This window comes from Artemia franciscana, chromosome 6 (genome assembly GCF_032884065.1).
Source record: "Artemia franciscana chromosome 6, ASM3288406v1, whole genome shotgun sequence".
Classification (NCBI taxonomy): Eukaryota; Metazoa; Arthropoda; class Branchiopoda; order Anostraca; family Artemiidae; genus Artemia; species Artemia franciscana.
In genome coordinates, this window is record NC_088868.1 from 6,509,208 (window position 1) to 6,536,327 (window position 27,120).

General features: G+C 35.0%; 1 protein-coding gene across 1 annotated transcript in view; it reads right to left on the minus strand.

Moving 5' to 3' along the window:
* Positions 1 to 8,943, minus strand: part of LOC136027967 (hepatocyte nuclear factor 4-gamma-like) — a 31,216-nt gene extending 22,273 nt beyond the window's left edge. Inside the window, exons 1-2 of the mRNA XM_065705439.1 lie at positions 8,795 to 8,943; positions 3,342 to 3,698 (exon numbers count right to left, since the gene is read on the minus strand). Of these exons, the coding sequence (XP_065561511.1) occupies positions 3,342 to 3,675 (334 nt within the window). The 5' untranslated portion in view covers positions 3,676 to 3,698; positions 8,795 to 8,943. The remainder of the gene's footprint in view (positions 1 to 3,341; positions 3,699 to 8,794) is intronic.
* Between the last annotated feature and the right edge of the window lie 18,177 nt (positions 8,944 to 27,120).

The following is a 27,120-nucleotide window of genomic DNA, read 5'->3' on the forward strand; positions in this document are numbered from 1 at the left end:
TTTTGATGTCACTCCTTACTTTAAGTTGAAAAAACTTGTTTTTTTTATTTAATTTCTGAACGTTTTTGAATCAATGCATGTTTTGATTTTGGCTCTCCGCAGAGGAATAATCAAAACGAAATTTGCATTTTTTTTTTTTTTGGCTCAATGGCTTTCTCATAATTTTGATCGAATGATTTTGAGAAAAAAAGAGCGGGGGACGAAGCCTAGTTGCCCCCCGATTTTTTGGTTAATTAAAAAGGCAACTAGAACTTTTAATTTTTTACGAATCTTTTTATTGGTAAAAGATTTACGTAACTTATAAATTAGCTTACGTAAAGAACTTTTGTATTCTCATGTTTTTATTACATATATGAGGGGATTCGCCCCATCGTCAGTACCTCGCTCTTTACACTAAAGCTTAAATTTTATCCCAATTCATTAAGAATGACCCCCTGAATCACAAAAACCGTAGAATAAGTATTACCGAAAAAAATACCTTAAAAAGAATAAATTACCGAAAATACTTTAGAGTAAAGAGCGAGGTATTAGAAGGAGGTGAGCCCCTCATATGGGTAATAATTTATGTTTTTTTAAGTTTTATTGCTGTTCCTTACTTCCAGCTGAAAAAGCTTTTTCACTTTTATTTTTTAATTGTTTTTTGTTAAATAATGCTAGTAAATCCTGCTCTCCCTTCATGGAAATTTTCTTCTCCCATTACAAATTCTCGAAGGAAAGTTCCCCCAGCATATCCCCCTCTTCTCAACCCCTCCCCCAAACCAAAAAAAATCCTCCTGAAAACGCCTGTATACTTCCCAATAACCATTACTATATGTAAGCACAGGTCAAAGTTTGTAACGTGTTGCCCCTCCCACGGGGACTGTGGGGGAGTAAGTCGTCCCCAAAGACATAGTTATAAGGTTTTTCGACTACGCTGAATAAAATGGCTATCTCAGAATTTTGATCCGTTGACTTTGGGAAAATAATTAGCGTGGGAGGGGGCCTAGGTGCCCTCCAATTTTTTTGGTCACTTAAAAAGGGCACTAGAACTTTTCATTTCCGTTAGAATGAGCCCTCTTGCAACATTCTAGGACAACTGGGTCGATACGATCACCCCTGGGGGAAAAAAAAACAAACAAAAAAACAAAAAAACAAATAAACACGCATCCGTGATCTGCCTTCTGGCAAAAAATGCAAAATTCCACATTTTTGTAGATAGGAGCTCGAAACTTCTACAGTAGGGTTCTCTGATACGCTGAATCTGATGGTGTGATTTTCGTTAAGATTCTATGACTTTTAGGGGGCCTTTCCCGCTATTTTCTAAAATAACGCAAATTTTCTCAGGCTCGTAACTTTTGATAGGTAAGACTAAACTTGATGAAACTTATATATCTAAAACCAGCATTAAAATGCGATTCTTTTTATGTAGCTATTGGTATCAAAATTCCATTTTTTAGAGTTTTGGTTAGTATTGAGCCGGGTCGCTCCTTACTACAGTTCGTTACCACGAACTGTTTGATAATCTTTCGGATTTTTTTCATTTTGTGATTTTTGTGGAAAGTTAGAATTTATACTTCTTCAAATTGTTATGCGATAATAATCAAGGTAATGGCAGGATTTATGGGTTTAAATATGATTACAGCACGTCATTCTGTAATCAGGAGGGCTGAACTAAGTCATTTAGAACTTGACCGTAAAGATAATAGAAAATAAAACGTGATGTTCTCCATAGAAACCATGTCTGTAAAATTGTTCTAACAAAGAACAAATACAGTCATGGAATTAATAGCCTATTTAATTAATGCAACGAAGCATCTCCTTATCAACAAAGAGTAAACAGTAAAATGTTTATTCTTCAAGTGATGAGAAGATAATATGAATTCTTAATTTAACTGGAAAAAGTAGAGATAAGCATTTGTTTTTCCAAACTCAAAAAAAAAATTCATTGGGCAAATATGGGACAGACTTGACCATAGGTCTTGTTCTGACCCCACACTCCATAAACAATTAAGTCATTTACGATAAATTCATTGAATTTCCCAAAAATAGTGTTTATCTTGCTGTTATTACGACCCCTCTCGTATCTATGAACGTTTACATGCTTTATTGTGTGGGATAACGAATGTTTAAGAACAAGAATTTTTATGACAAACCTTTTCTGCCAAAAGTTTTTTTTTAGAAAATCTTCAGAAGTGGGTCACAAAAAATAAAACTATTTGAAGAAGGACCTTTATTGTTTCTTTATTCGGTCCAATTATTTCAATTTTTAACAAGGGTCTACGGTGATATTTAGCCTCCTCTAGCATCAAACATCCTCAAATCCTCAAAAAAAAATCCTCTAAGTTTGCTTGAGTTGATTACTAGACAATCTGTAACTACGAATATTTTCGAAAATTCTATGAATGATTAAATGCCGGAGAGATTAAGATACTGAAAAATGTGCACTCAAAAATAATCGTCAAAGTCGCGTAAAAGGCGATTCAAGCGATTAATGTGGTTATTAAAAAAAAACCTTTTTCAGCATAAAGTTGGGAATAAAGCCACTTTGGTTTCATTGAAAATTATCTATCTAACCGTTCAAAATAGATACAGAGAATTGATTGATGATCTTGGATCTCATTTAAAAAAAAGAATAAATATATAAAAAAGCTCGTGTAACTTACAAAGGTTTATGCTTGGGTGTACTTTTTACAGACGAGTAGAGAAACAAATATTATTTTATTTACAATTATACAATTCTCTTATTTGATTGATTTAATGGGTCGTTTATTTACTTATAGATCATCAATTAAAAATAGTAAAAACACTGGGGCGACTATTGGTGTTGGTTAAAGACGATGCATATCACGTCTTTTTGCTCGTATATGAATTTCTTTTCATTTTATCAGTGAAGTCTAAGAAATAATATATTTTCTTTTATTAGAAACAACGGCAGAGGTATAAAAGTTTTAAAGAGGGTAAAGCAGGAGAACAAACAAAATTCAAGATTGGAAAATTTAAGATTTGAAAAAAAAACTTTTCGCCCGCAAAGCATTATATTTCCTCTAATATAATGCTTTGCGTTTTATGGTACTTCAGCTACGAATAACAATGGGGGGGGGCCAGCCACCCTGTGCTTTCTCAAAGGGTTCAGGCTTTGTCGAAAACCCACAAAAACAAGTGAATAATAAGAAGACAAAAACAAACTCGCTGTAGTTTTGACATTTTGGAAACAGATTGAACATCCTTAACATAATTTCATCAACATAAAAGATTGAGTATGGGCCTGAGAACTCCCCTACGTAAGTACTCTGTCTGAAAAATAACATATTTTTTTCATATACTTTTCTAGTACCACGAAATTAATATCTCTAAAAACTTACCGTCAGTCACATGTGAAGTTGGCCCATTCTCTGCTGGCAAGGAAATGGTATTTTGGACAATCACAGAAGAAGGCCCTTGATTATTGTGTCGTTGATGATGCTCGTGCTGGTGCTGCTGATGATGATTTGGAATTCCAGATTGTGACTGATGTACAGCTTGGTGGGACACTACTACCCCAACATAAGATGAATGGTGATTTTGGGACCGCGGTTGTGACTGGTGTAGAGCTTGGTGAGAAACTACTACTCCTGGATAAGGGGGCTGATGATTCTGAGGACGTGGAGGATACGAAGTGTGAAATGATGGACTACTATGAGTTGATCTTGAATCCATCCTCCTTCTTTAAATATACTGATCTGCAACAATTTCAGGTCTAAATATAGCTTCAGGAAAAGATAAAAGAGTTCCATTAGTTTGAATATACTAACATCATTCAACCTTTCCATTGAAGTCATGAATTTAACTTTAAAATTATATTAATTCTAGAATTCTTTATTTAAGCTCACTGAAGCTTTCATTGAAGCTTGTGTCGTAAAACCTAAACATGTGGAGGTGGCAGGTTCAGTCTCTTCTTGACTATGCCGAAGGATTCATAGTTCAGGGTGCAAATACATACGCCCTTTCCCAGAAACGCTTTTTATCAAACATGCTAGCAGAGTAGAAAGAAGTACTCTGAAACTAGGACCCAATAGTGGAGAGTGCACACAGTTTGACATAAATATCTAAAACCTCAGTTTTTTGAATATTAAAATTGGTGTTGATACTTGATGGTTGTTAATGATAATTCCCAACTGGTCTGACGGAAACGTTTGACGGTCACATCTTCGCTAGCCGACGGCTCCAAAGGCGGCTCCGGTGGCTCCACTAACTTGTTCTTGCCATCGCTGTTTATCTTGCTCTGACTGCTGTCTTTGCCTTGCTTCCATTTCCGCCTTCCTTTTTCCTTCTTTCTCAATTTTCTGTTTCTCTTTAAGCTCGTGCTTTTTGATTTCTTCTTTTGCCCTATCTGCGAACAATGAGGCGTTATAAGCTTCTTCTTGTTATTGTTCTTGTTCTTCTTGTTCCCGCTTAGTAATTTCTCTTTCTTCCCGAGCTAATAGTATTAGTTTATAGTTCCCACTATACTTGATAAACTTCAAGTTATGACTATTACTTAAATAAGAGATATTCAACCATATACACGTAAAGACATTAAAATTTACTCCTTAAGACCTTTAATTATAATTCTATTCTTGGTATGTGATTTTCCCTACAGTCACGATCATTTAGTTGTTTGCAGAAGAGGTTGGTTTGTCGAACAATTTTTATGAAGTGGTTGAAATCGCACTGCATTCAAACGTATTCTATCGTCAGTTATTCGTTATAATCCCTTTCAAAATCTTCAATCTGTATTACTAAATCTAATATAATTTAAACAGTTATTAAATATAAATCTTTATTTAGTTATAAATGAAAACTAGCCCTTGGAACTACATTAGCCTTCTCACGATACTTCATTAATTTTGTGCATTGGAAGCTTTTAGCAGAACTACCTATTGTTGAGCAATTCATTGATAAAAACAAAAGAAATTAAAAAAAAAAATAAAACTAAGCTGAGCGAATATTGAAAAATTCTCAGAAAAATGTACAAATCTTTATTCCCCACGATAGCGTACCATCAAACAGGGAATGGCATAAGTAATAAACCTAGGAGAACCAATTCAAGATGGCGTAGGATTTTTCCAATATTTTCTAGAAAGATACAGAAATAGTATTTTAAAAATCTAGGTAGAGATGCTTTATGAAAATCTTTAAATTTTTTTCGGGGGGGGGATATTTTTTCGATGTCTTAAAATTAAAACACCCTAAAAAAGGTACTTTCGAAATCTAGAGAGGCAATTATCAGCCCCTGCCTCCCCCACTGGCACCCGTGACCACGCCCTACTCGACTTGAATTTGAAAAAAAGTCTCCTCCCCAAGGATATTTTAAAAATTTTACCCTACAGGCAAGATTGTATCCTGGGGTAAGGTTTTTACCCCCCATATCTTTGGTCACACCTGGAAACGTAACAAAATGTATATAAACATATTTTTGATGCGATTTTGTAAAGGTCTTTTGTAACCTCTCTCTCTCTAAAAAAAATACCTCCTTCCCAAAGAAAAATCTTGGGTATGCCCTTGGCTACAGGTACATTTTTATTTTTGAAGGCCCACCTCCGTCACAAAATCTCGATGCAAAATCTCGATCTTTAGATATAAAAAAAGGACTTAGAAATGGTCTCAAAAGTTTTAGAGTTCTTTTTCGGAGCCGTTCCCTTCTTCAGGAAATCAGAGTGAAATGATTTTTTGGAGGGGGGAGGATGAAACATAAAAGCTTACAATTAATCCAAAAAAAGTAGTTAGTTGCATTTATCATTACCGTGTCTTACTTTAAACGAATTCATTGGAAAAGCGATTACGCTAAACGAATATAAATTGTCACTAGTCATACAAATCGATATAGCTGTTATCGATATAACTGCAATAATTTATTGATAGTGTAATATTATGTTTCGATATGACTGCAGTGTTTAATTATAATAGGCCAATAGTCGATAAAATTGTAATTGTTATTGATATAATTGTAATCCTACTAATTGTTAGGTGTAATAATCCATGTCCATAGTGATTACTGCCTGAATTTAAGGAAATTTTAGCTGTAACAGGAACATACTTGTATTTATTTTTATTATTATTTTATTTTTCAATCTGCTACTTTAATAGTGGAACATTTTTTTCGTGTTCCGAAGAATGTGGTATTATGAATTTTTTTTTTTTCAGTGACAAAGTGGCTGTTTTATCACCGAACCGATCAAAGCTTCATCACCGAACCGAACAAGGTTTTATCACCTAAAAGTGGCTCTTCAACTCCATGAAAGGGATTCCCAAAATAGTTTACGAGCGTATCCAGGAGTTTTTCCTGGGGTGAGGGTTACAAAAACTTTAAAAACAAATCCAAAATGTGTTTATATTCATTTTTGCTACGTTTTTATGAGTTAAACAAATATTTCCAGGGGGGCTGAAACCCCTAACCCCCCTTCCTGGATACGGCCTTGGCTTACACTTCCAGTAAATGCTATTAAGTGTTATTAGCATGACGCTAAATACTAAACAGTGCTTTAAATTTTACAATACTGTTAAAAGTTTAACTTTTTGAAACTTCTTTTGTTTATTTTATTTTTTTCAGACAAAAAAAATCTTTCGAGAAAAATGGTCTTTAATATGTTTTTGGAAAATTAAACAGGGGCTGGATACCTACAAATATTTTCAAAATAACAAGTCCATAAACTCAATCAGTAATTTAAACCGTCTTTTCTCATTAAACTCATCTCTGGAATTTACTGTGAATCCTTATATAATTAAATAAAAAAAACAAGTTTTTTCAACTGAAAGTAAGGAGTGACATCAAAACTTAAAACGCACAGAAATTACTTCGTATATGAAAGAGGCTGCTTCCTCATCAACGCCCCGCTCTTTACGCTAAAGTTTGACTCTTTCTCTCAATTCTTCTTTCTAAAACAGTAAAAAACTTTAGCGTAAAGAGCGAAGCGTTGATGAGGAAGCAGCCTCTTTCATATACGAAGTAATTTCTGTGCGTTTTAAGTTTTGATGTCACTCCTTACTTTCAGTTGAAAAAACTTGTTTTTTTTATTTAATTTCTGAACGTTTTTGAATCAATGCATGTTTTGATTTTGGCTCTCCGCAGAGGAATGATCAAAACGAAATTTGCATATTTTTTTTTTGGCTCAATGGCTTTCTCATAATTTTGATCGAATGATTTTGAGAAAAAAAGAGCGGGGGACGAAGCCTAGTTGCCCCCCGATTTTTTGGTTAATTAAAAAGGCAACTAGAACTTTTAATTTTTTACGAATCTTTTTATTGGTAAAAGATTTACGTAACTTATAAATTAGCTTACGTAAAGAACTTTTGTATTCTCATGTTTTTATTACATATATGAGGGGATTCGCCCCATCGTCAGTACCTCGCTCTTTACACGAAAGCTTAAATTTTATCCCAATTCATTAAGAATGACCCCCTGAATCACAAAAGCCGTAGAATAAGTAGTTGAAATTACCGAAAATACTTTAGCGTAAAGAGCGAGGTATTAGAAGGAGGTGAGCCCCTCATATGGGTAATAATTTCTGTTTGTTTTAAGTTTTATTGCTGTTCCTTACTTCCAGCTGAAAAAGCTTTTTCACTTTTATTTTTTAATTGTTTTTTTTTTAATAATGCTAGTAAATCCTGCTCTCCCTTCATGGAAATTTTCTTCTCCCATTACAAATTCTCGAAGGAAAGTTCCCCCAGCATATCCCCCTCTTCTCAACCCCTCCCCCAAACCAAAAAAATCCTCCTGAAAACGCCTGTATACTTCCCAATAACCATTACTATATGTAAGCACAGGTCAAAGTTTGTAACTTGTTGCCCCTCCCACGGGGACTGTGGGGGAGTAAGTCGTCCCCAAAGACATAGTTATAAGGTTTTTTGACTCCGCTGAATAAAATGGCTATCTCAGAATTTTGATCCGTTGACTTTGGGAAAATAATTAGCGTGGGAGGGGGCCTAGGTGCCCTCCAATTTTTTTGGTCACTTAAAAAGGGCACTAGAACTTTTCATTTCCGTTAGAATGAGCCCTCTTGCAACATTCTAGGACAACTGGGTCGATACGATCACCCCTGGGGAAAAGAAAAAAAAAACAAAAAAACAAAAAAACAAAAAAACAAATAAACACGCATCCGTGATCTGCCTTCTGGCAAAAAATGCAAAATTCCACATTTTTGTAGATAGGAGCTCGAAACTTCTACAGTAGGGTTCTCTGATACGCTGAATCAGATGGTGTGATTTTCGTTAAGATTCTATGACTTTTAGGGGGCGTTTCCCCCTATTTTCTAAAATAACGCAAATTTTCTCAGGCTCGTAACTTTTGATGGGTAAGACTAAACTTGATGAAACTTATATATTTAAAACCAGCATTAAAATGCGATTCTTTTGATGTAGCTATTGGTATCAAAATTCCATTTTTTAGAGTTTTGGTTACTATTGAGCCGGGTCGCTCCTTTACAGTTCGTTACCACGAACTGTTTGATAAATGAATAAATATAAAATAGCTCCCACCCCTGCTCTTTTTGTACAGGTGAGCGTAAGAATAAAATAGTTTTTGTTCCACCCAAAATACGACCGCCATAAGAGGGAAGGTGTTATCCCACAGCATCCACATTGCATACCTAACCCAGATAGCCTATAGTCTTCCCAAATAGATTATTTAACAAAGATTCTTCACTGTCATTATCATAATTAGGAGATACAGTTTCCGGGATTTTTAGACATAGTGTGTGCAAATTCTTATCTAAATGTCTCACAACCTCAAATGTTTAAAATGTTATGTTGCTAGAGTTGATGAACTTTGAACAATAGCAATAATAAATTTTTCATTTACCTTTATCCTCTGGTTATGTGGCTTACACTTTGCCCACAGCACTTTGATCGTAGTATGAGTTTTAACTGCACTGAGATTGAGTTTGTTCTTTGCATTGTAGAATAATGCATATAAAACACTCCGATAGGGCAATTGCATCTTGTGCGCTCCTGATAAGAAAAATATTTTTCAAGACGCTGTAAAAATTGGAGGTCAGTCAAAATTGAATTTTTCCAATTATATTTAGAAAAATAATCTTGGTACTTGTGTATTACCCCGAACACACTATAAGTTCAGTTAGGTTAATAATGATGAAATATACCAAAATATTATGACATATATGACTTTAGTAACAAAACTATGGAAACTACAACGAAGAACTATGGAAATCAGGCCACCCAGAGCACATTATGTCAAATACCTAACCTAACCTAACCACCTCTATGTATTAAATATTTTATTAAAATATAACCGCATAGTAATCTTTCTCAATAAGACTAAGATTTTACAACCGATTGCAGAGAGACAAACCAATTTTTCTCAGATCAAAAAGGGCAAACTTCTTTAGTGTGTTCCGGATAATACACAAGTACAATATTCTTTTTTTCGTAGCTGGGTTCTAACTAATAAAACACTTCATAGTGAAATTACATCTTATGCGCTCTCGATAAGAAAAATATTTTTCAAGACGCTGAAAAAATTGGAGGTCAGTCAAAATTGAATTTTTCCAATTATATTTAGAAAAATAATCTTGGTACTTGTGTATTACCCCGAAGACATTCTAGAATTTATGTTAGGTTACTCATGATGATTAACCATATATACCATAATATTATGGTACATATGGTTATATAATATAATCATAATTATGATATTACATGATGTATTTATCATAATATTATGATAAATAGACCAAAATATTATGAATATAGGACTTTAATAGCAAAATTCTGGAAACTACAACGAAGAATTATGGAAAAAAGGCCACCCAGAGAAAATTATATTAAATAACTAACCTAACCCTCTCCATGTAAAAAATATCTAATTAAAATAAACCCGCATAGTAGTATTTCTCAATAAGAGTCAGGTAGGTATAACCGATTGCGAAGACAAAACGGTTTTTCTCAGATCAAAAAGATCAAACTTCTTGAGTGTGTTTCGGATAATACAAAGTACCATATTCTTTTTTTGTAGATCAGTTCCAACTCGGGAATGTGCATTTAAAGTGGATTATAGTTCAAATTGAAGTCATTTTTTCTTTCTATATTTTCGTTAGTTACGTAATGTAGAACCCAAGAACCAGGAATCTTTTCGCTAGCGAAAAGTTTCGCCGGCTTCTCGTCACCTCTCTCCAGTTGTTTGGTCGCTAGGGTCAGTAGCCCTTTAGTTTACTGAGGCCCTTGTCCCTCACTTGGGCCAGGTGGAACTCAGACCTTTTTTCGATTTTTCGAAAAAATCGAAATAGGATTCGCAGAATTTTTTTTCTGCCTTACTTTGCTTGCTATCTGAGAGCTCAGATCTTACACCCTCGCTTCACCCGAGTCTGTCTCGTGCATACAGAGATATTTAAAGCAAAATTTCATATAAAATTGAAAACAAAGATTAATAAACGTAAAAATTCAGATATATAGCTATTCACGGACTCTCCCTTCGCCTGGCCAGGACTCTTGCCTTTGTCCCAAGTACTTGGGTCCTCGTTGTGTTTTATTGAGGTTCAAGCCTCTGGCCCTTGCATATGGTTTTCGTTACGATCGAATGATGCTCATGCCTTTGTGAAAGGGCCTTGGCAATATTTATTCCACCACCCTTAACTCGCTTCTTTCGCAACGGTTGATAGCCCGGTGCTTTAGTCCTCTTATCACTTCGCTCAGTACTCCTCCATTATAGTTGTCCCCAAGTAAAAAGCTAACCATGGTCCACTGTAACTAATACTTTAAACATGATTTTAAAGAAACAGTGTGGTGATGAAAAATTTTTCAGTTGAATTAAATTCAGAAATGGTGTTTATTATCCCGATTCAACCGAAAAAATTTACCCCATGAAAAATTTTAAGGGCATGGCAGTAAAACATCTAGAAGCCCCTCAAGAATAACATTAATTAAAAAAAAAACCTTATCTATATGTCCAATGTCGAAAACCCCTGACTGGATGTTTACAATAGCCTATTTTGAAAATCAAGGAATGCCAATTTCTACATGGGTAGCAGTGATGTGCCTACGTTTTTTTCCGCACGGTTAACGTACAAGAACGGATGGTCGTTGAGAGGTGAATAAAAGCAATTTTCAAGTACTTTTTGCAAATCTGTATTGATAACGCCACGTTTGAAGGCCATGTGCCCTAGAAAATTGTCATTTCTGGAACATGGAGGATTAGGAAGTTAAAAAGTATATACTTAAGATTGCTATTGGGGAAAAACCTTGAACTGCAGAAACAGGGTAAATTCCACTTTTGTAGTGGTAGCACTGAAGGGTACGATTTTTTTGCTCACAGGGTTATCCAATAGAGCACATGGCTAGACAACGATAGATAAGATCTCATATGAGACTCCTAACCAGAATTTATGCAGTCCCAATAAAAAAAAAGTGAATCACATTTTCGCATGCCTGGGACTGGGGTGTCAAATTTTTTTTTCAGAGAATCGTTATGTAGAACAGAAAGCCGTAGGCAGACAAAAACTGCTTATATGTAAGCACTTGACTAATTACGTCAAGCACGTGACTAATTGTCACGTACTTTTTGTAAATTAACGCCAGCATCATATGGCCTCAAAAATGCCACTTTTCGAAGCCATTTTTTTGGAATTGAGCAAATTGTTTGATTTTCAAATCATACAGATAAAAAAAATCATTCTACAATTCCAGTTAAAACACGATGCATCATGCCTTTCTCTGCAATAAAAAAAAACAGTGGGGAGAGCGAAGGGAAAAGATGACCAAACATTCTACAAAGCGATGACCTTTAAATCATAGCACTGGAATGTAATCCAGGGGGACTCGTGGCCCATATCATTTGGCTCATTTCAGTTTTCTATTCGTACAGATTGAAAATTTTTACTTGATTATAGGTTAAACAAGGTGGCAGATTATGACCTAGGTTTTTCTTGTAGAAAGATCAAGATGGTCTTTTTGCAAAATGATGGTTGTGGGAAGAGTTAGGGTGTTTAGGGGACCAAAATCTAATTGTGTGCTTCTAATAATCCAGTTAGAAATTGCTTGAGTGATTCTGCTTCAAACTAAGTCTGAAGTCCTTAAGGTTCTACTAAAAAGCAGACGAGGAGAGGAGGGGTCACAGCAGGGTCTTATCCAGGATTTTTTTATGGGGGAGGTGTTTTACGCAAGGATTTTTTGGGAGTTGGGGGGATTACACAAAAAACTCAAAAAACGCATAAAAAATTGTTTACATCCATTTTTGTTATGTTTTTACGAGTCAGACAAACATTTCGAGAGGGGGGAGACCCCCTAAACCCCCTCACTAGATACGGCCTCGGGTCACAGTTTAAAGGACGAATGGAAACCTTAATTTTAGCCCAAGGCAAAAATTATTTCAAACTCGTTGATCCTGCGTGAGGCTAACTAAATCAGCAGAATAGGATAAAAAAATAACACATTAAAACAAATTAAATGGCGATAGCCTTGTGTTGCGGTAACTTGGGTCGGCTTCACCGATTGAAATGTTGTTTGAGTGACAATTCGCTTTTATTTCTTTGCCATCGACTAAACGCTGTGGGGGGTTGTGTCAATCCCAGAGACATTCTTATATGACTTTTGAACCATTTTGAACACAATAGCTATCTCAAAATTTCAATCAGATGCATTTGGAAAAAGAAGGCTAGGTGGAAGGGAGGCTAGTTGTCCTCCGGTCACTTTTGACTCTTAAAAAGGGCACTACAACTTCCGTTTTCCAATCAAATGATCCCCCTCCGAAGCTTTACTACCACACCTTCCACAAATCTTACATGTAAACAATGGGCAATTAGCATAACATATAGCCCTTGCCCTGAGTGACATGGGGAGGGGGTCGATCCCCAAAGACCTAATTACTCGATCTTTCAACTATGCTGAACAATCTTAAAATTTTCATTGGATGTCTTAGGAGAAATGATAGGTGTGTGGGGGCTGGTTGCCCTGCAATCACTCTTGATTCTTAAAAAGGACAATAGAACTTTAAACTTCAAATCGAATGAGTTCCTTCCACAGTTTCTACGACAACTCCTTCTATACAAAGTGACTTGGTGAAAACAAAATAGTACATACACTGCCAGGATTTTAAGATTTCCATCAAGACCAATCCCTTTTTTTAGATAATTCTATTTGTGAGAAATCAAAGCAATATGGATAGGGGTGATCTGTCAGATATGACTTTTATCATTCTTGAAAAGTATTCTTAAGAAAAAGATTTTGAAAGAATAATGTTTGATTAGTTTAAAGGAAGATTATAATATGTTTAATATTAAATCTCATGTCCTTGACGTTTCAGCTTGATACGGTAAGCCGTTCCAAAAACATTGCTGATACGCCCTTTTGACAATCTGTATGCATATGGTATATTTTGATTTAGTTGAGCTTTTCCCTCAACATTTCTTCAAATTTTCCCTTAATACCTTCAGTCTTGGTAGTATTCGCTAAAGAAGCAGTAGATGTAATGGTAGTGGTAGTAGTAGTAGAGTAAAAGTAGAAGCATTCGTTGTAGTAGTAAGAACGGAACTTTAGCGCATATCAGATTGATGGAACTAGATTGATATTATAAAACATAATTGTATTAATTTCGAGATCTTTCGTTAATCAATTTGTTTCTTAATGTTAAAATGATGAAAGAGAAATTGCTTAAACTATATATTATTTTCAGTAAAGCACGAATAACACTCGTGCGAGCGGTGTTGCATACCCTCCAATCACTTCGGAGGGTATAGTTACCTCTGATCACTTTTTACTCTTAAAGGGGAACTAGAATTTCCGATTTCCAATCGAATGAGCCTTTTCCGAAGTTTATACGATCACCCCTTCCATAGAAAACCTTATATACCCCCAGGACATATCTTATAACCCTTGCCCCCCGGGCTCTCGGGGGCTACCTCAACAATGGAGTCATTTTTATATGATCTTTAGACTATTTTGAACAAAATGACTGTTTCAAAATTTTCAATCGGATGAATTTGAGAAAAGCAGAAGTATTTGGAGGCTAGTTGTCCTCCGATCACTTTTGACCCTAAAAAAACTAGAACTTTCGATTTTCCCTCTAAAGTTTATATGACCACAGTTTATCCGTCTATAAGAACCTTAGATATGTCAACCTCAGTGACATCGCTATGAGATCTTCGGACTATTTTGAACGAAATGGCTAATCTCAGGATTTCGATTGGATGCATTTGGGTAAAAGAGGAATTAGGGTGCTAGTTACCCTCCGATAACTTTCTACTCTTAAAAATCGAACTAGAACTTTCAACTTCCAGTCAAATGAGCATCCTCCACAGCTTATACGACCGGCTCTTCCATAAAACCTTACATGCTCCTGGGGCATACGGCCTTCGACCCCTGTCTATGGGGGTTTGTGTTAAACCTGGAAGCATTGCTATATGATCCTTGGGCTATATTGAACAAAGTAGCTACCTCATAATTTCGATTGGATACATTTGGGAAAAAGAGGGCGTGGGGTGGCTAGTTGCCTTCTGGTCACTTTTTACTCTTAAAAGCGCACTAGAACTTCCAATTTCCGATCAAACGAGTCCCCTCCAAACTGTATACAGCCACTCCTCCCGTAAAAACTCTATGCGTTAACATTGGATAAATAGCATAGCTTACAGCGCTTGTCCTGAGGGCTGGGAGGGCTTTACATCCCAAAAGACACAATTACTGGACCATAATTACAAAATTTTTATTGGATTTGTTTGGAGAAATGATGGGTGTGTGTGTAAGAGAGTGGGGGATGGGTGCCCTCCAATCAATTTTGACTCTTAAGAAGAGCCCTAGAACTTTCAATTTCAGATTGAATGATCTCTTATCAAAGTTTCTCCTACGACAATTCTTTCTATACGAAGTTCTTTGGTAAAAAAAAAATGAAAAAATACATTGTGCCCACTTAGCTCTTTACTTAGGCAGTAGTATTACCATGATACACCAGTGCACGAACAAGAAGCAAAAACTTATATGGGTAAAAAAAAGAACTTTCCAACTCCGATCCGTAACAGAAGCATACACAGTATTTATGGCATTATTGTTCATGAAAAAGACCCTGGCGACGTGGAGTCCGGTTACCAAAGGAATACCCGACTTCTTCTTGAACATACTTTTACATTTACACATGTTGTTACACAAAACTTGTATAAAAGTTTTACACAATTTTACAAATTTTACACAAATTTTTCTGAGACCGAAAGTACTTGCTTATATTTCACCTAGAGCTCTTTCTATGCCTCCCGGATCAATCCAATTTTCTAAGTAATTAGACACCAGCCCCTTCCCCCCCCCTAGAACCGTAACTTTATCGTTCTGCCTCAGAGAAAATTCATATTTTTACCCAATGAAACTTTCCACGGAAAACGCCGAAGAATTTCATTCCCCTACATAGCTGAAACGATAAACGAGTGAATCTTCCCTCCCTCCTTTTCATTTTACAAATTTGTGGGCATTCTGTTTGTGCAGTCTGTGTTTTACTAAGTTCCTTTAATTTTGAATCGATCATCTTAAGTGTGATACAATTCGTTATTAAGGTTTTTCCTTTTTTTTTATTCGAAATAAGAAGCGAATTCGGCTCTACCAGATTTTATGAGACTTTCTGAAATAAATATTATATTATCTGTTTTATGCCTCTTAGTAATAGCAGTACATAATTTAATCTGCGGTATATTGAAAAGCAAAACAAAAAAAAAATTACTGCACATTTTAGATATTCCTAAAGACTGAAATTCATAAACATTAAAGTAGAGAAAAAAATTGAAGAGATAAAATCATGTAAAATGATTATTACAGGAAAGACTAAAATTCATAAACATTAAAGTAGAGAAAAAAAATTGAAAAGATAAAATCATGTAAAATAATTATTACAAGGAAAATAATTAAAGGCAAAAGAAGGAAGCTACACTAATAAATGTAGTAACAAAGTGGAATCTCCCTTAAAGTACCTAGGACAGTGAAAAGGAACTGATCGTTTAAATTGTTTATAAATAAAAACTACACAATAATACATTTCTTAAAAATTAAGGATAAAACGAAAATTCAATTTCAAATGAAAAGACCTCCATATGGAGCTATGTAGTTTGTGACAGTGGTGGGCTTCAAATTTAAAAATTAGAAACGCGAGAAAATGAGCTAAAAAAAAATTAGTACCAAACAGCATAAGAAGTGTTGGCTCCCTTTGAAGGTGTATTTGTCTTTGGGAATCAATATATTTTTAATGTTTGTATTTTTATGGATAAAAAGCATTGTGAAGTTTGCTATTTTCAGGGCTCAGCAAGGCAACACTGACATGAATATTATACTGCCCTTAAGACTTATTTTAAAACTAACAAAAGAAACTACCACTACTACTAATAACTCACTCCAACACCTAGCCACCTGAGGCCAACACAGCTACACACGCTCCTCCTCCAACTTAATCTATTCAAGGCCTCCCTCTTTACACCCTCCCAGGAAGTTCCCATTTCTTTTAAATCTTTATTTATGACATCCTCCCAACCCAAACAAAGACGACCTGCTTTCCGTGTAGCCCCATACGGTTGGCCAAAAAGGACAATCTTCGGCAATCTTTCATCCTTCATCCGCAGAACGCGGCCTAGCCATCTCAACCTTTTTTTCATTATAGCCCTATAAAGCGGGACTGAACCACATTTTTCATACAACCTACAGTTTGAAATACGGTCAGTCAGCCGGGTACCCAGAACAATCCGTAGGCAATTTCTCTGAAAAACATCTTGTAAATTTTCGTCTGCTTTTCGGAGCGCCCAGGCTTCAGAGCCATATTTGACCACTGTCATCACTGTAGTTTCCAATATTCTAATCTTGGTTTGCAGACTTATCTTTCTATTCTTCCAAACTTTTTTTAATTGTGAAAAACACCCTGAGCCTTAGCTATTCTACTTTTAACATCTTCACTGCTCCCACCGTCTTTACTATTAATACTACCAAGGCAAGTGAAGCTGCCAACTTAATCAATCTTTTCGTTACCCAACGTCACCTTTCATCTTCACTTATTCCTAGCTTTAGTGACTTAGTCACTAAGTCACTAATTAATTATAAATGAACCGCTTCTGATAAATATTACTTTCAAACAGTTCACACTAATGAATTGTATAAACGAGGGACTTGAGCTAATAGGAACCAAAACTCTATAAAAGCTACAAGAGCAAATTCGAATAATACATCTATGTATCGAAAGAATCAGATTTTTATGATGAACTGAATATATGAATAGTGATGAATGATGAATAGTTTCCAATATTCTAATCTTGATTTGCAGACTTATCTTTCTATTCATCCAAACTATTTTTAACTGTGAAAAAAAAACCCTGAGCCTTAGCTATTCTACTTTTAACATCTTCACTGCTCCCACTGTCTTTGAAAATAATACTACCAAGGTAAGTGAAGCTCCAAACCTGATCAATCCTTCAGTTACCCAATGTCACCTTTTCATCTTCACTTATTCCTAGCCTTAGTGACTTAGTCTTTTTAACATTAATTTTCAAGCCTATTCTAGCACCCTGAACTCGCAAAACCTCTAAAAATTCATTCATTTTGCTCACACTTTCATATAATATGCTTAAATAATCAGCATAATCTAAGTCCAGGAGCCTTTTTCCTCCCCATTTGATTCCGTGGTCTCCAATTGCCTTTCCTGTGCTCCTTAAGACGAAGTCCATCAAAATGATCCATATAAGGGGGATAGAACCCCCTAATTTCCTACCTTAACCGCAGCAGTAATATTCTCGTACATAGCACAAATCACTTTAATATATTTTTCTGGTATCAAACAGTTCGTGGTAACGAACTGTAGTAAGGAGCGACCCGGCTCAAAAGTAACCAAAACTCTAAAAAATGGAATTTTGATACCAATAGCTACATCAAAAGAATCGCATTTTAATGCTGATTTTAAATATATAAGTTTCATCAAGTTTAATCTTACCCATCAAAAGTTACGAACCTGAGAAAATTTGCGTTATTTTAGAAAATAGGGGGAAACACCCCCTAAAAGTCATAGAATCTTAACGAAAATCACACCATCAGATTCAGCGTATGATAAAACCCTACTGTAGGAGTTTCAAGCTCCTATCTACAAAAATGTGGAATTTTGTATTTTTTGCCAGAAGGCAGATCACGGATGCGTGTTTATTTATTCGTTTGTTTTTTTCCCCAGGGGTGATCGTATCGACCCAGTTGTCCTATAATGTTGCGAGAGGGCTCATTCTAACGGAAATGAAAAGTTCTAGTGCCCTCTTTAAGTGACCGAAAAATAGGAGGGCACCTAGGCCCCCTCCCACGCTAATTATTTTCCCAAAGTCAACGGATCAAAATTCTGAGATAGCCATTTTATTCAGCGTAGTCGAAAAACCTTATAACTGTGTCTTTGGGGACGACTTACTCCCCAACAGTCCCCGTGGGAGGGGCTGCAAGTTCCAAACTTTGACCAGTGCTTACACATGGTAATGGTTATTGGGAAGTGTACAGGCGTTTTCAGGAGGATTTTTTGGTTGGGGGAGGGGTTGAGAAGAGGGGGATATGCTGGGAGAACTTTCCATCGAGGAATTGGTCATGGGGGAAGAAAATTTCCATGAAGGAAGCGCAGGAATTACTAGCATTATTTAAAAAAAAAACAATGAAAAAATAAATATGAAAAAGTTTTTTCAGCTGGAAGTAAGGAGCAGCATTAAAACTTAAAAATAACAGAAATTATTACCCATATGAGGGGCTCACCTCCTCCAAACACCTCGCTCTTTACGCTAAAGTATTTTTAGTAATTTCAACTATTTATTCTATGGCTTTTGTGATTCAGGGGTCATTCTGAATGAATTGGGACAAAATTTAAGCTTTAGTGCAAAGAGCGAGGTACTGATGAGGGGGCGAACCCCTTCATATTTGTAATAAAAACATGAGAATACAAAAGTTCTTTACGTAAGCTAATTTATACGTTACGTATATCTTTTACTAATAAAAAGATTCGAAAAAAATTAAAAGTTCTAGTTGCCATTTTAATTAACCAAAAAATCGGAGGGCAACTAGGCTTCCTTCCCTGCTCTTTTTTTCTCAAAATCATTCGGTCAAAATTATGAGAAAGCCATTTAGCCAAAAAAAAATAAATATGCAAATTTCGTTTTAATTATTCCTCTGCGGAGAGCCAAAATCAAAACATGTATTGATTCAAAAACGTTCAGAAATTAAATAAAAAAAAACAAGTTTTTTTAACTGAAAGTAAGGAGCGACATTAAAACTTAAAACGAACAGAAATTACTTCGTATATGAAAGGGGCTGCTTCCTCATCAACGCCCCGCTCTTTACGCTAAAGTTTTTTATTGTTTTAAAAAAAAGAGAAGAGAGAAAGAGTTAAACTTTAGCGTAAAGAGCGGGGCGTTGATGAGGAAGCAGCCCCTTTCATATACGAAGTAATTTCTGTTCGTTTAAAGTTTTAATGTCGCTCCTTACTTTCAGTTAAAAAAAACTTGATTTTTTTATTTAATTTTTTAAAGACCTTTGCTAACGCTCTTCTATGAACAGAACAGAAATCTTGCTAATAATCGAACTGAGGATCAATGGTGTTTGACAACGAAGGGACTTCTCAATTATTTATATATAATTAGTTATTTATTATATTCTGTATTATACCTAAGAGTGAAAACTTGGTCGACATCTCGGACACAAAACAGGTATTTTTTTTTTTTTTTGTGACGTAAAGCAGGTTTGTTTGTTTTGTGACGTAAAAGAGGTTTGTTTGTTTTTTTGTGACATAAAAAAGGTTTGTCTGTTTTTTTTTGTGACGTAAAAGAGGTTTTTTGTGACTTAAAAGAGGTTTGTTTGTTTGTTTTGTGACTTAAAAAGAGATTTATCTGCTTGTTTTGTGACGTAAAAGAGGTTTGCTTGTTTGTTTTGTGACGTAAAAACAGTTTTTTTGTTTGCACGATAACCAGATGTTTTCTTCGTCATCGGACGTTTTCAAACTCAGATGTTTCGTGGAAATTAGCTTACCGTCAGCTCCCTAGCTCTCCAAACTCAAAAATCTCCTCAGACTCATGGGAAGTGAAAGAGTCAAGTCTTATTAGCACATATAGATAAATACACTTAGGTCTGAACTTTGGGGGGAGGGTCTGTGACCATATATGCACAAATAATATAAAAACATTATTAGGCAAGTTTCGATACCTACCTGAAAACCTAGGGTATCCATTGCAAAACCTTTGACGTTTTTCTTCATCTCCTTCTAAACTCGATCTTCAACTCTATCATTCTTCCATCTGGAGTTCCTACATCAGTTGGCCTGGAGGAGTTTACGTTGTAAAATAACATGTTCCTAATTATTTTTTTGTCATTTAAACAATGTTTTATTATTTGAATCTGTGGCAAGACATGACCTCGATTAGCCTTTGCTAGTTGACAGACTTTTTCTTTCCATGCGGTTTTACTTTTGATCATGGGTTAAATGACTTGATAATGACGGTAACATATCTGGGGGAACCACCTATATTAAAAAAATAAGACCAATTAAATTGAGCAGCATCTCTGAGAACAGGTTATTGTTACAACTAAAATAAGTATGAATTTCCAAGATGGAGTTGCACAGTTCATTAAATAATTTTAAAAGACGACAAAGGTGAAATAAGATTGTTTGAACTAATAACACAGAAACTAACACAAGCATATATATATATCGTAAGGGAAAGTTAGGAATTTATTTTTTCATGAAAAAAGACGTCCACAGTTGTAAAGTTTTGGTAGCAGTGGGCAACGAAATTCAGAAAAAGAGACGAATGTGAATAATTAACAAAAAAAAACTAAAACCAAATGACTATGAACATCTTAAGCAGGTATAGCTTTCCTGTGAAGGTGCATTTGCCTTAATGAGCAAAAAAAAGCTAAAACCAAATGGCTACCAACAGCTTGAGCAGGTACAGCACTTTCCTTTGAAAATGCATTTGCCTTAATTAGCAAAAAGGCTAAAAACAAATGACTACCAACAGCTTAAGCAAGTATAGCTTTCCTTTGGAGTTGAATTTGTCTTAATTAGCATAAAATCTGCAAAAAAAAATTATAAAACCAAATGACTATCGACAGCTTAAGCGTGAATAGCTTTCCTGTGAAGGTGCATTTGTCTTAATTAGCAAAAAAATAAAAAAAAAAAATCTAAAGCCAAATAACTACCGACAGCTTAAGTATGCATAGCTATTTTTGAAGGAATATTTGCCTCAATTTGCCTCAAAAATTAGCAAAAAAAGCTAAACCAAATGACTACCAACAGCTTAAGCAGGTATAGCATACCTTTGAAGGTGCATTTGCCTTAACTAGCAAAAAAAAAGCTAAAACCAAGTGACTACCAACAGCTTGAGAGGGTATAGCTTCTCTTTGAAGGTGCATTTTTCGTTTGGGAATCAACGGAGGGTTAGTGGTCTAATTCTTGTAGGAATTAAACCATTGAATATTTATGTTCACAGTTCAAGAAGTCAACACTGATGAAAGTGTGGCACTGCCCTAAAAACTTCATAGTTCTGATGCAAGAAAAAGAAAAATAACAAAAAGACAAATGTAGGACTTATCAAGTGGCAATAACTAGTTTTGCTTACTTATTTACATGGTTCAACGTTGGCAACACTGAGCGAAATATGGTGCTGCCCTAGAATTTCACAATTTCAAGCAACCAATAGCTCTTTTTCAGGCATGAATAATCTTTCGGGTCAAAAATATTTTTTTCTTGGTACTTGAAGTGTTTTTAGCGCGCTAAAACTAAAGTTGATCATTCATTCGCTGTTGAAAAAAAAGAAAATTATTTTAGCTTTACTAGTGGAGGTTTTTTCAAGTTCTCCTCTACTTCTTCATCATAATGGCAATTTAAATCAGTGAAAATTATTGCTTCCATCATTAAACTACTTTTCAGAAATGAAAAGAAGTTCTTCATTAAACTTAATTAATATTGCTAACAAGACTTCTAAAAATAAGGTGGAAAACCCATACTTTAATCACGAAAATCCTTTACAGAAAATGAAGTTTCAATATCACTAGTACTACTAAAAAAACCTTTTAAGCCCATTTGGGGTATACCATAAACTTAAAAATAAATTTCTCTTCAACAGGCTTGAGTGGAATAGTCATTAAAATCTGTGATTTCCTTTTCATATTTACCAGTTTTGTTTGATTTCATCTATTTATATTTTCTTCAGCTTTGGCAAATAAACAGAAAAAAGTTAATCAACGTTATTTTTCAGAAGATTCATCTATTTTGAGGCCCAAACCATATCTGAATCATTCTTAAATGTCTCATAAATATCTCATTTAGGGTCAATAACCAAATTTCAAGAACAACTGCGTTCGGAACATCGGTGCAACTACTTTGTAGTACTTTTGGCAGCAGTCAAAAAACACTGAGTAGCCTGATTAAATGTATTTTTAGGCATTTCTTAACATGGTTTAACAGATGCCCATGCAACAGGTTATCTGTTGAATTCTAACCAAAACAAAAGCAGCCTGCTTGATCCAGCTCGACTATACCCTACTCTTCCTGCTCCTCATACCCTCAATCATCCTGCTCTTTCAGAAGAATTGCATTATTGTTTGCTTGATGCAGCTCTACTATACCCTACTCTTCCTACCATTCCTGCTTTTTATACCCTTAATCACCCTACTCTTTCAGAAGAATTGCATTATTTTTTGCTTGATGCAGCTCTACTATACCCTACTCTTCCTACCATTCCTGCTCTTCATACCCTCAATCATCCTACTCTTTCAGAAGAATTGCATTATTTTTTGCTTGATGCAGCTCTACTATACCCTACTCTTCCTACCATTCCTGCTTTTCATACCCTTAATCACCCTACTCTTTCAGAAGAATTGCATTATTTTTTGCTTGATGCAGCTCTACTATCCCCTACTCTTCCTACCATTCCTGCTCTTCATACCCTTAATCACCCTACTCTTTCAGAAAAATTGCATTATTTTTTGCTTGATCCAGCTCGACTATACCCTACTCTTCCTGCTCTTCATACCCTCAATAACCCTACTCTTTCAGAAAAATTGCATTATTTTTTTCTTGATGCAGCTCTACTATACCTTACTCTTCCTACCATTCCTGCTCTTCATACCCTCAATCACCCTACTCTTTCAGAAGAATTGCATTATTTTTTGCTTGATCCAGCTCGACTATACCCTACTCTTCCTGCTCTTCATACCCTCAATAACCCTACTCTTTCAGAAGAATTGCATTATTTTACCCTACTCTTCCTACCATTCCTGCTCTTCATACCCTCAATCATCCTACTCTTTCAGAAGAATTGCATTATTTTTTGCTTGATGCAGCTCTACTTTACCCTACTCTTCCTACCATTCCTGCTCTTCATACCCTCAATCATCTTACTCTTTCAGAATGGTTGCTATAATTCATTATCAAGCATAATTAAATTGCGTCTTAATTGCATCTAACATCAGGAACGTATTCAGGGAGAGCCACCTCAGCCTCTCCCCCAAGAAACAAATCCTATAATTTCTTTGAATTTCTTAGACTTTCTTGAAATAGTAAAGTAATTTTAGGGTTGAACTGATTTAATTAAAAAAAAGTTCCTGTGTATGTGCTTGTCCAGAGTGGTTACTAAAATTCATTATCAAGCATAATTAAATTGCTTGTAGTGTCAGGAACGTATTTAGGGAGAGAAGCCTCAGTCCCTCCTACCACAACAGAAATCCTGAAACTTCTTTGAACTTGAATTACTTTCAATCTCTTAGACACTCCTTCAAATAGTAAAACAATTCTAGGGTTGAACTGAGTTAATTAAAAAAGTTCCCTTGTATCTGCTTGCCTGCAGTGGCTGATAAAATTCTTTGTCAAGTATAGATAACTTCGAAGACCACACTACCTTTCCATGACGAAAATATAACAGTTCAAAATAGGGATGAAACCTTTTAATTGACAGTGGAACAAATACAAAAATTTTTAACTGGATATTTCGAACAGAAATTCAGTGTACATCATCAGCAGTAAAACTAAAAGACACTAATAAAAACAGACAAAATTTATACCATTTATATGCAACAGCGGAAGCGAATCTCCTAGACCTTTTTTGGTTTTGGTTCATTAGATTTATCTGACAAATCAGTTGGACAGAGGTCAAAGCTCTTAGGTGAAATGACATTTACTTTATTTGAACTCAGTAAATTATCATAAACTGAATTCAATCCAAATTAACCTGTATCTCTGTTTATGGAAATATTTTTTGAATAACTCTTTTAATTTCGATTGTTTCCCAAAACCTTGGTCCCTAGAAATTAAGATATCACAGTCAATTAGAAATTAAAGATACCTAAAGGTCCCCTTAAACTTTGGTCCCTAGAAATCAAATAAACCTCCTCAAACAACATAAAATGATTTAGATAATTATAAATATGTTCTAATAGAGCTGACGTGAAATTTTCAGGTTTGGATTTTTGCATTAAGGACAATGAAATAGAATTATAATGTTGTACCAATCTCATTTTCAGATTCTGGTTAGTACCCACATAAGAGCTTCCACAAATACATGGGATTTTATGAACCCCACTTTTTTGCTCTATGTTAGTTTGATCCTTTCCAGAAATTAAAAAACCAGGCAAAGTATTACTACCTCTTAAAGCTACCTTCAAACAATTATTTTGTAAAATTCTTTAAAGTTTTTCACTCAGCCCTGGAACATATGGTGAAGAACAAAAAACATCTTCATTTTATGTCATTTCTTATCCTTTTTTAATTCTATTGTAGATTTAAATCACCTCCACAAAAATTAAGATATTCTTAAAAACCTTTTAATTCCTCCCCCCTCCCCAAAAAAAAAATTCCATTCTTAAACTATGTCACCCATATATCTCCCCCAAACTGTGTGTTTTCAAAAATATGAATCTAATGCTATTATTTCAATATTTTTTACAAGACAATTTGCTAATAAAGATTAATTTAAGTTAAAGATTAATAAAGATTAATTAAGAGTAGGGTGATTGAGGGTATGAAGAGCAGGAATGGTAGGAAGAGTAGGGTATAGTAAGGCTGCATCAAGCAAAAAAAAAATGCAATTCTTCTGAAAGAGTAGGGTGATTGAGGGTATGAAGAGCAGGAATGGTAGGAAGAGTAGGGTATAGTAGAGCTGCATCAAGCAAAAAATAATGCAATTCTTCTGAAAGAGTAGGGTGATTGAGGGTATGAAGAGCAGGAATGGTAGGAAGTGTAGGGTATAGTAGAGCTGCATCAAGCAAAAAACAATGCAATTCTTCTGAAAGAGTAGGGTGATTGAGGGTATGAAGAGCAGGAATATAAGGAAGGGTAGGGTATAGTAGAGCTGCATCAAGCAAAAAACAATGCAATTCTTCTGAAAGAGTAGGGTGATTGAGGGTATGAAGAGTAGGAATGGTAGGAAGTGTAGGGTATAGTAGAGCTGCATCAAGCAAAAAACGATGCAATTCTTCTGAAAGAGTAGGGTGATTGAGGGTATGAAGAGCAGGAATGGTAGGAAGAGTAGGGTATATTAGGGCTGCATCAAGCAAAAAATAATGCAATTCTTCTGAAAGAGTAGGGTGATTGAGGGTATGAAGAGCAGGAATGGTAGGAAGAGTAGGGTATAGTAGAGCTGCATCAAGCAAAAAATAATGCAATTCCTCTGAAATAGTAGGGTGATTGAGGGTATGAAGAGCAGGAAGGGTAGAAAGAGTAGAGTGTAGTAGAGCTGCATCAAGTAAAAAATTATACAATTCTTCTGAAAGAATAGGCTGCTTTTGTTTTGGTTAGAATTGAACAAATAACCTGTTGCATGGGCATCTGTTAAACCATGTTAAGATATGCCTGAAAATACATATAATCATACACAGGCTACTCAATGTTTTCACTAGAGGTCCATAAGATTTACTGAATGATTTATAATATGGCGAATATATTGAGTATTAGTTAATGTATTGTATGTCTCCAAATAATCTGAAATAAGAGTTATGCAGAGATGACCCCATTTTTTCATGACCCACAGAAGTGTTTTTAATGACTTTTCTGGTACAGGAACCACAAAATGTGTATTGTGTCCCTTTCAATACACTGAAATCAAAATTTCTAGTATTACTTCAATTTCCACTAATGAGAGGTTGAAGTGGGAATACTAGGTATAATTCTGAACTAATTATCTGAATGAAGATTTTCTTTTCATATATTTTCTATCTGTAAACATAGCCTATAATAAATGGGTTTTTTCTACTGAAATTAATTATTTGTTTTGCTTATTTAAAACTTACTGTAATGTTAAAACTATTAATTACTTATTTGAAACAACTTCATTTAAAAATTACATACTTCCCGTGCATTCAACAAATGCATCTCATATAACATCATATAACATCTCATATAACAAATGCATCCATATAAATTAATCTAACTATTTTTGAAACAGAAGAAGAAATGGAAACATTTAATTTGGGGAAATTTCAAATTAAATTTGAAAATTATGGGGATAGGGGGGTAAATTATTCTGAATATTACAAACTAAAAATCATTTTATTTTATTAACACATTTTGTTCTCAAAACCACCTATTCTAGACCTTTACCAAACCAACTTTATTTTGAGGAGTTTCTAGCTCTTTTAAATAAATTTTGCCAAGTTGTTTTCAAAATAACTCACTTTTAAGGCTAAGGAAAGTAGTAAATACCAATATTCTTACTAGCCAGTTTTTTAGAAACCTATTTTTAAACCTTTGGTAACTAATGGAATTGGTAAAATTCTAGTTAATTGGTAATTTCATGAAAAAAGACGTCCACAGTTGTAAAGTTTTGGTAGCAGTGGGCAACGAAATTCAGAAAAAGAGACGAATGTGAATAATTAACAAAAAAAACTAAAACCAAATGACTATGAACATCTTAAGCAGGTATAGCTTTCCTGTGAAGGTGCATTTGCCTTAATGAGCAAAAAAAAAGCTAAAACCAAATGGCTACCAACAGCTTGAGCAGGTACAGCACTTTCCTTTGAAAATGCATTTGCCTTAATTAGCAAAAAGGCTAAAAACAAATGACTACCAACAGCTTAAGCAAGTATAGCTTTCCTTTGGAGTTGAATTTGTCTTAATTAGCATAAAATCTGCAAAAAAAAATTATAAAACCAAATGACTATCGACAGCTTAAGCGTGAATAGCTTTCCTGTGAAGGTGCATTTGTCTTAATTAGC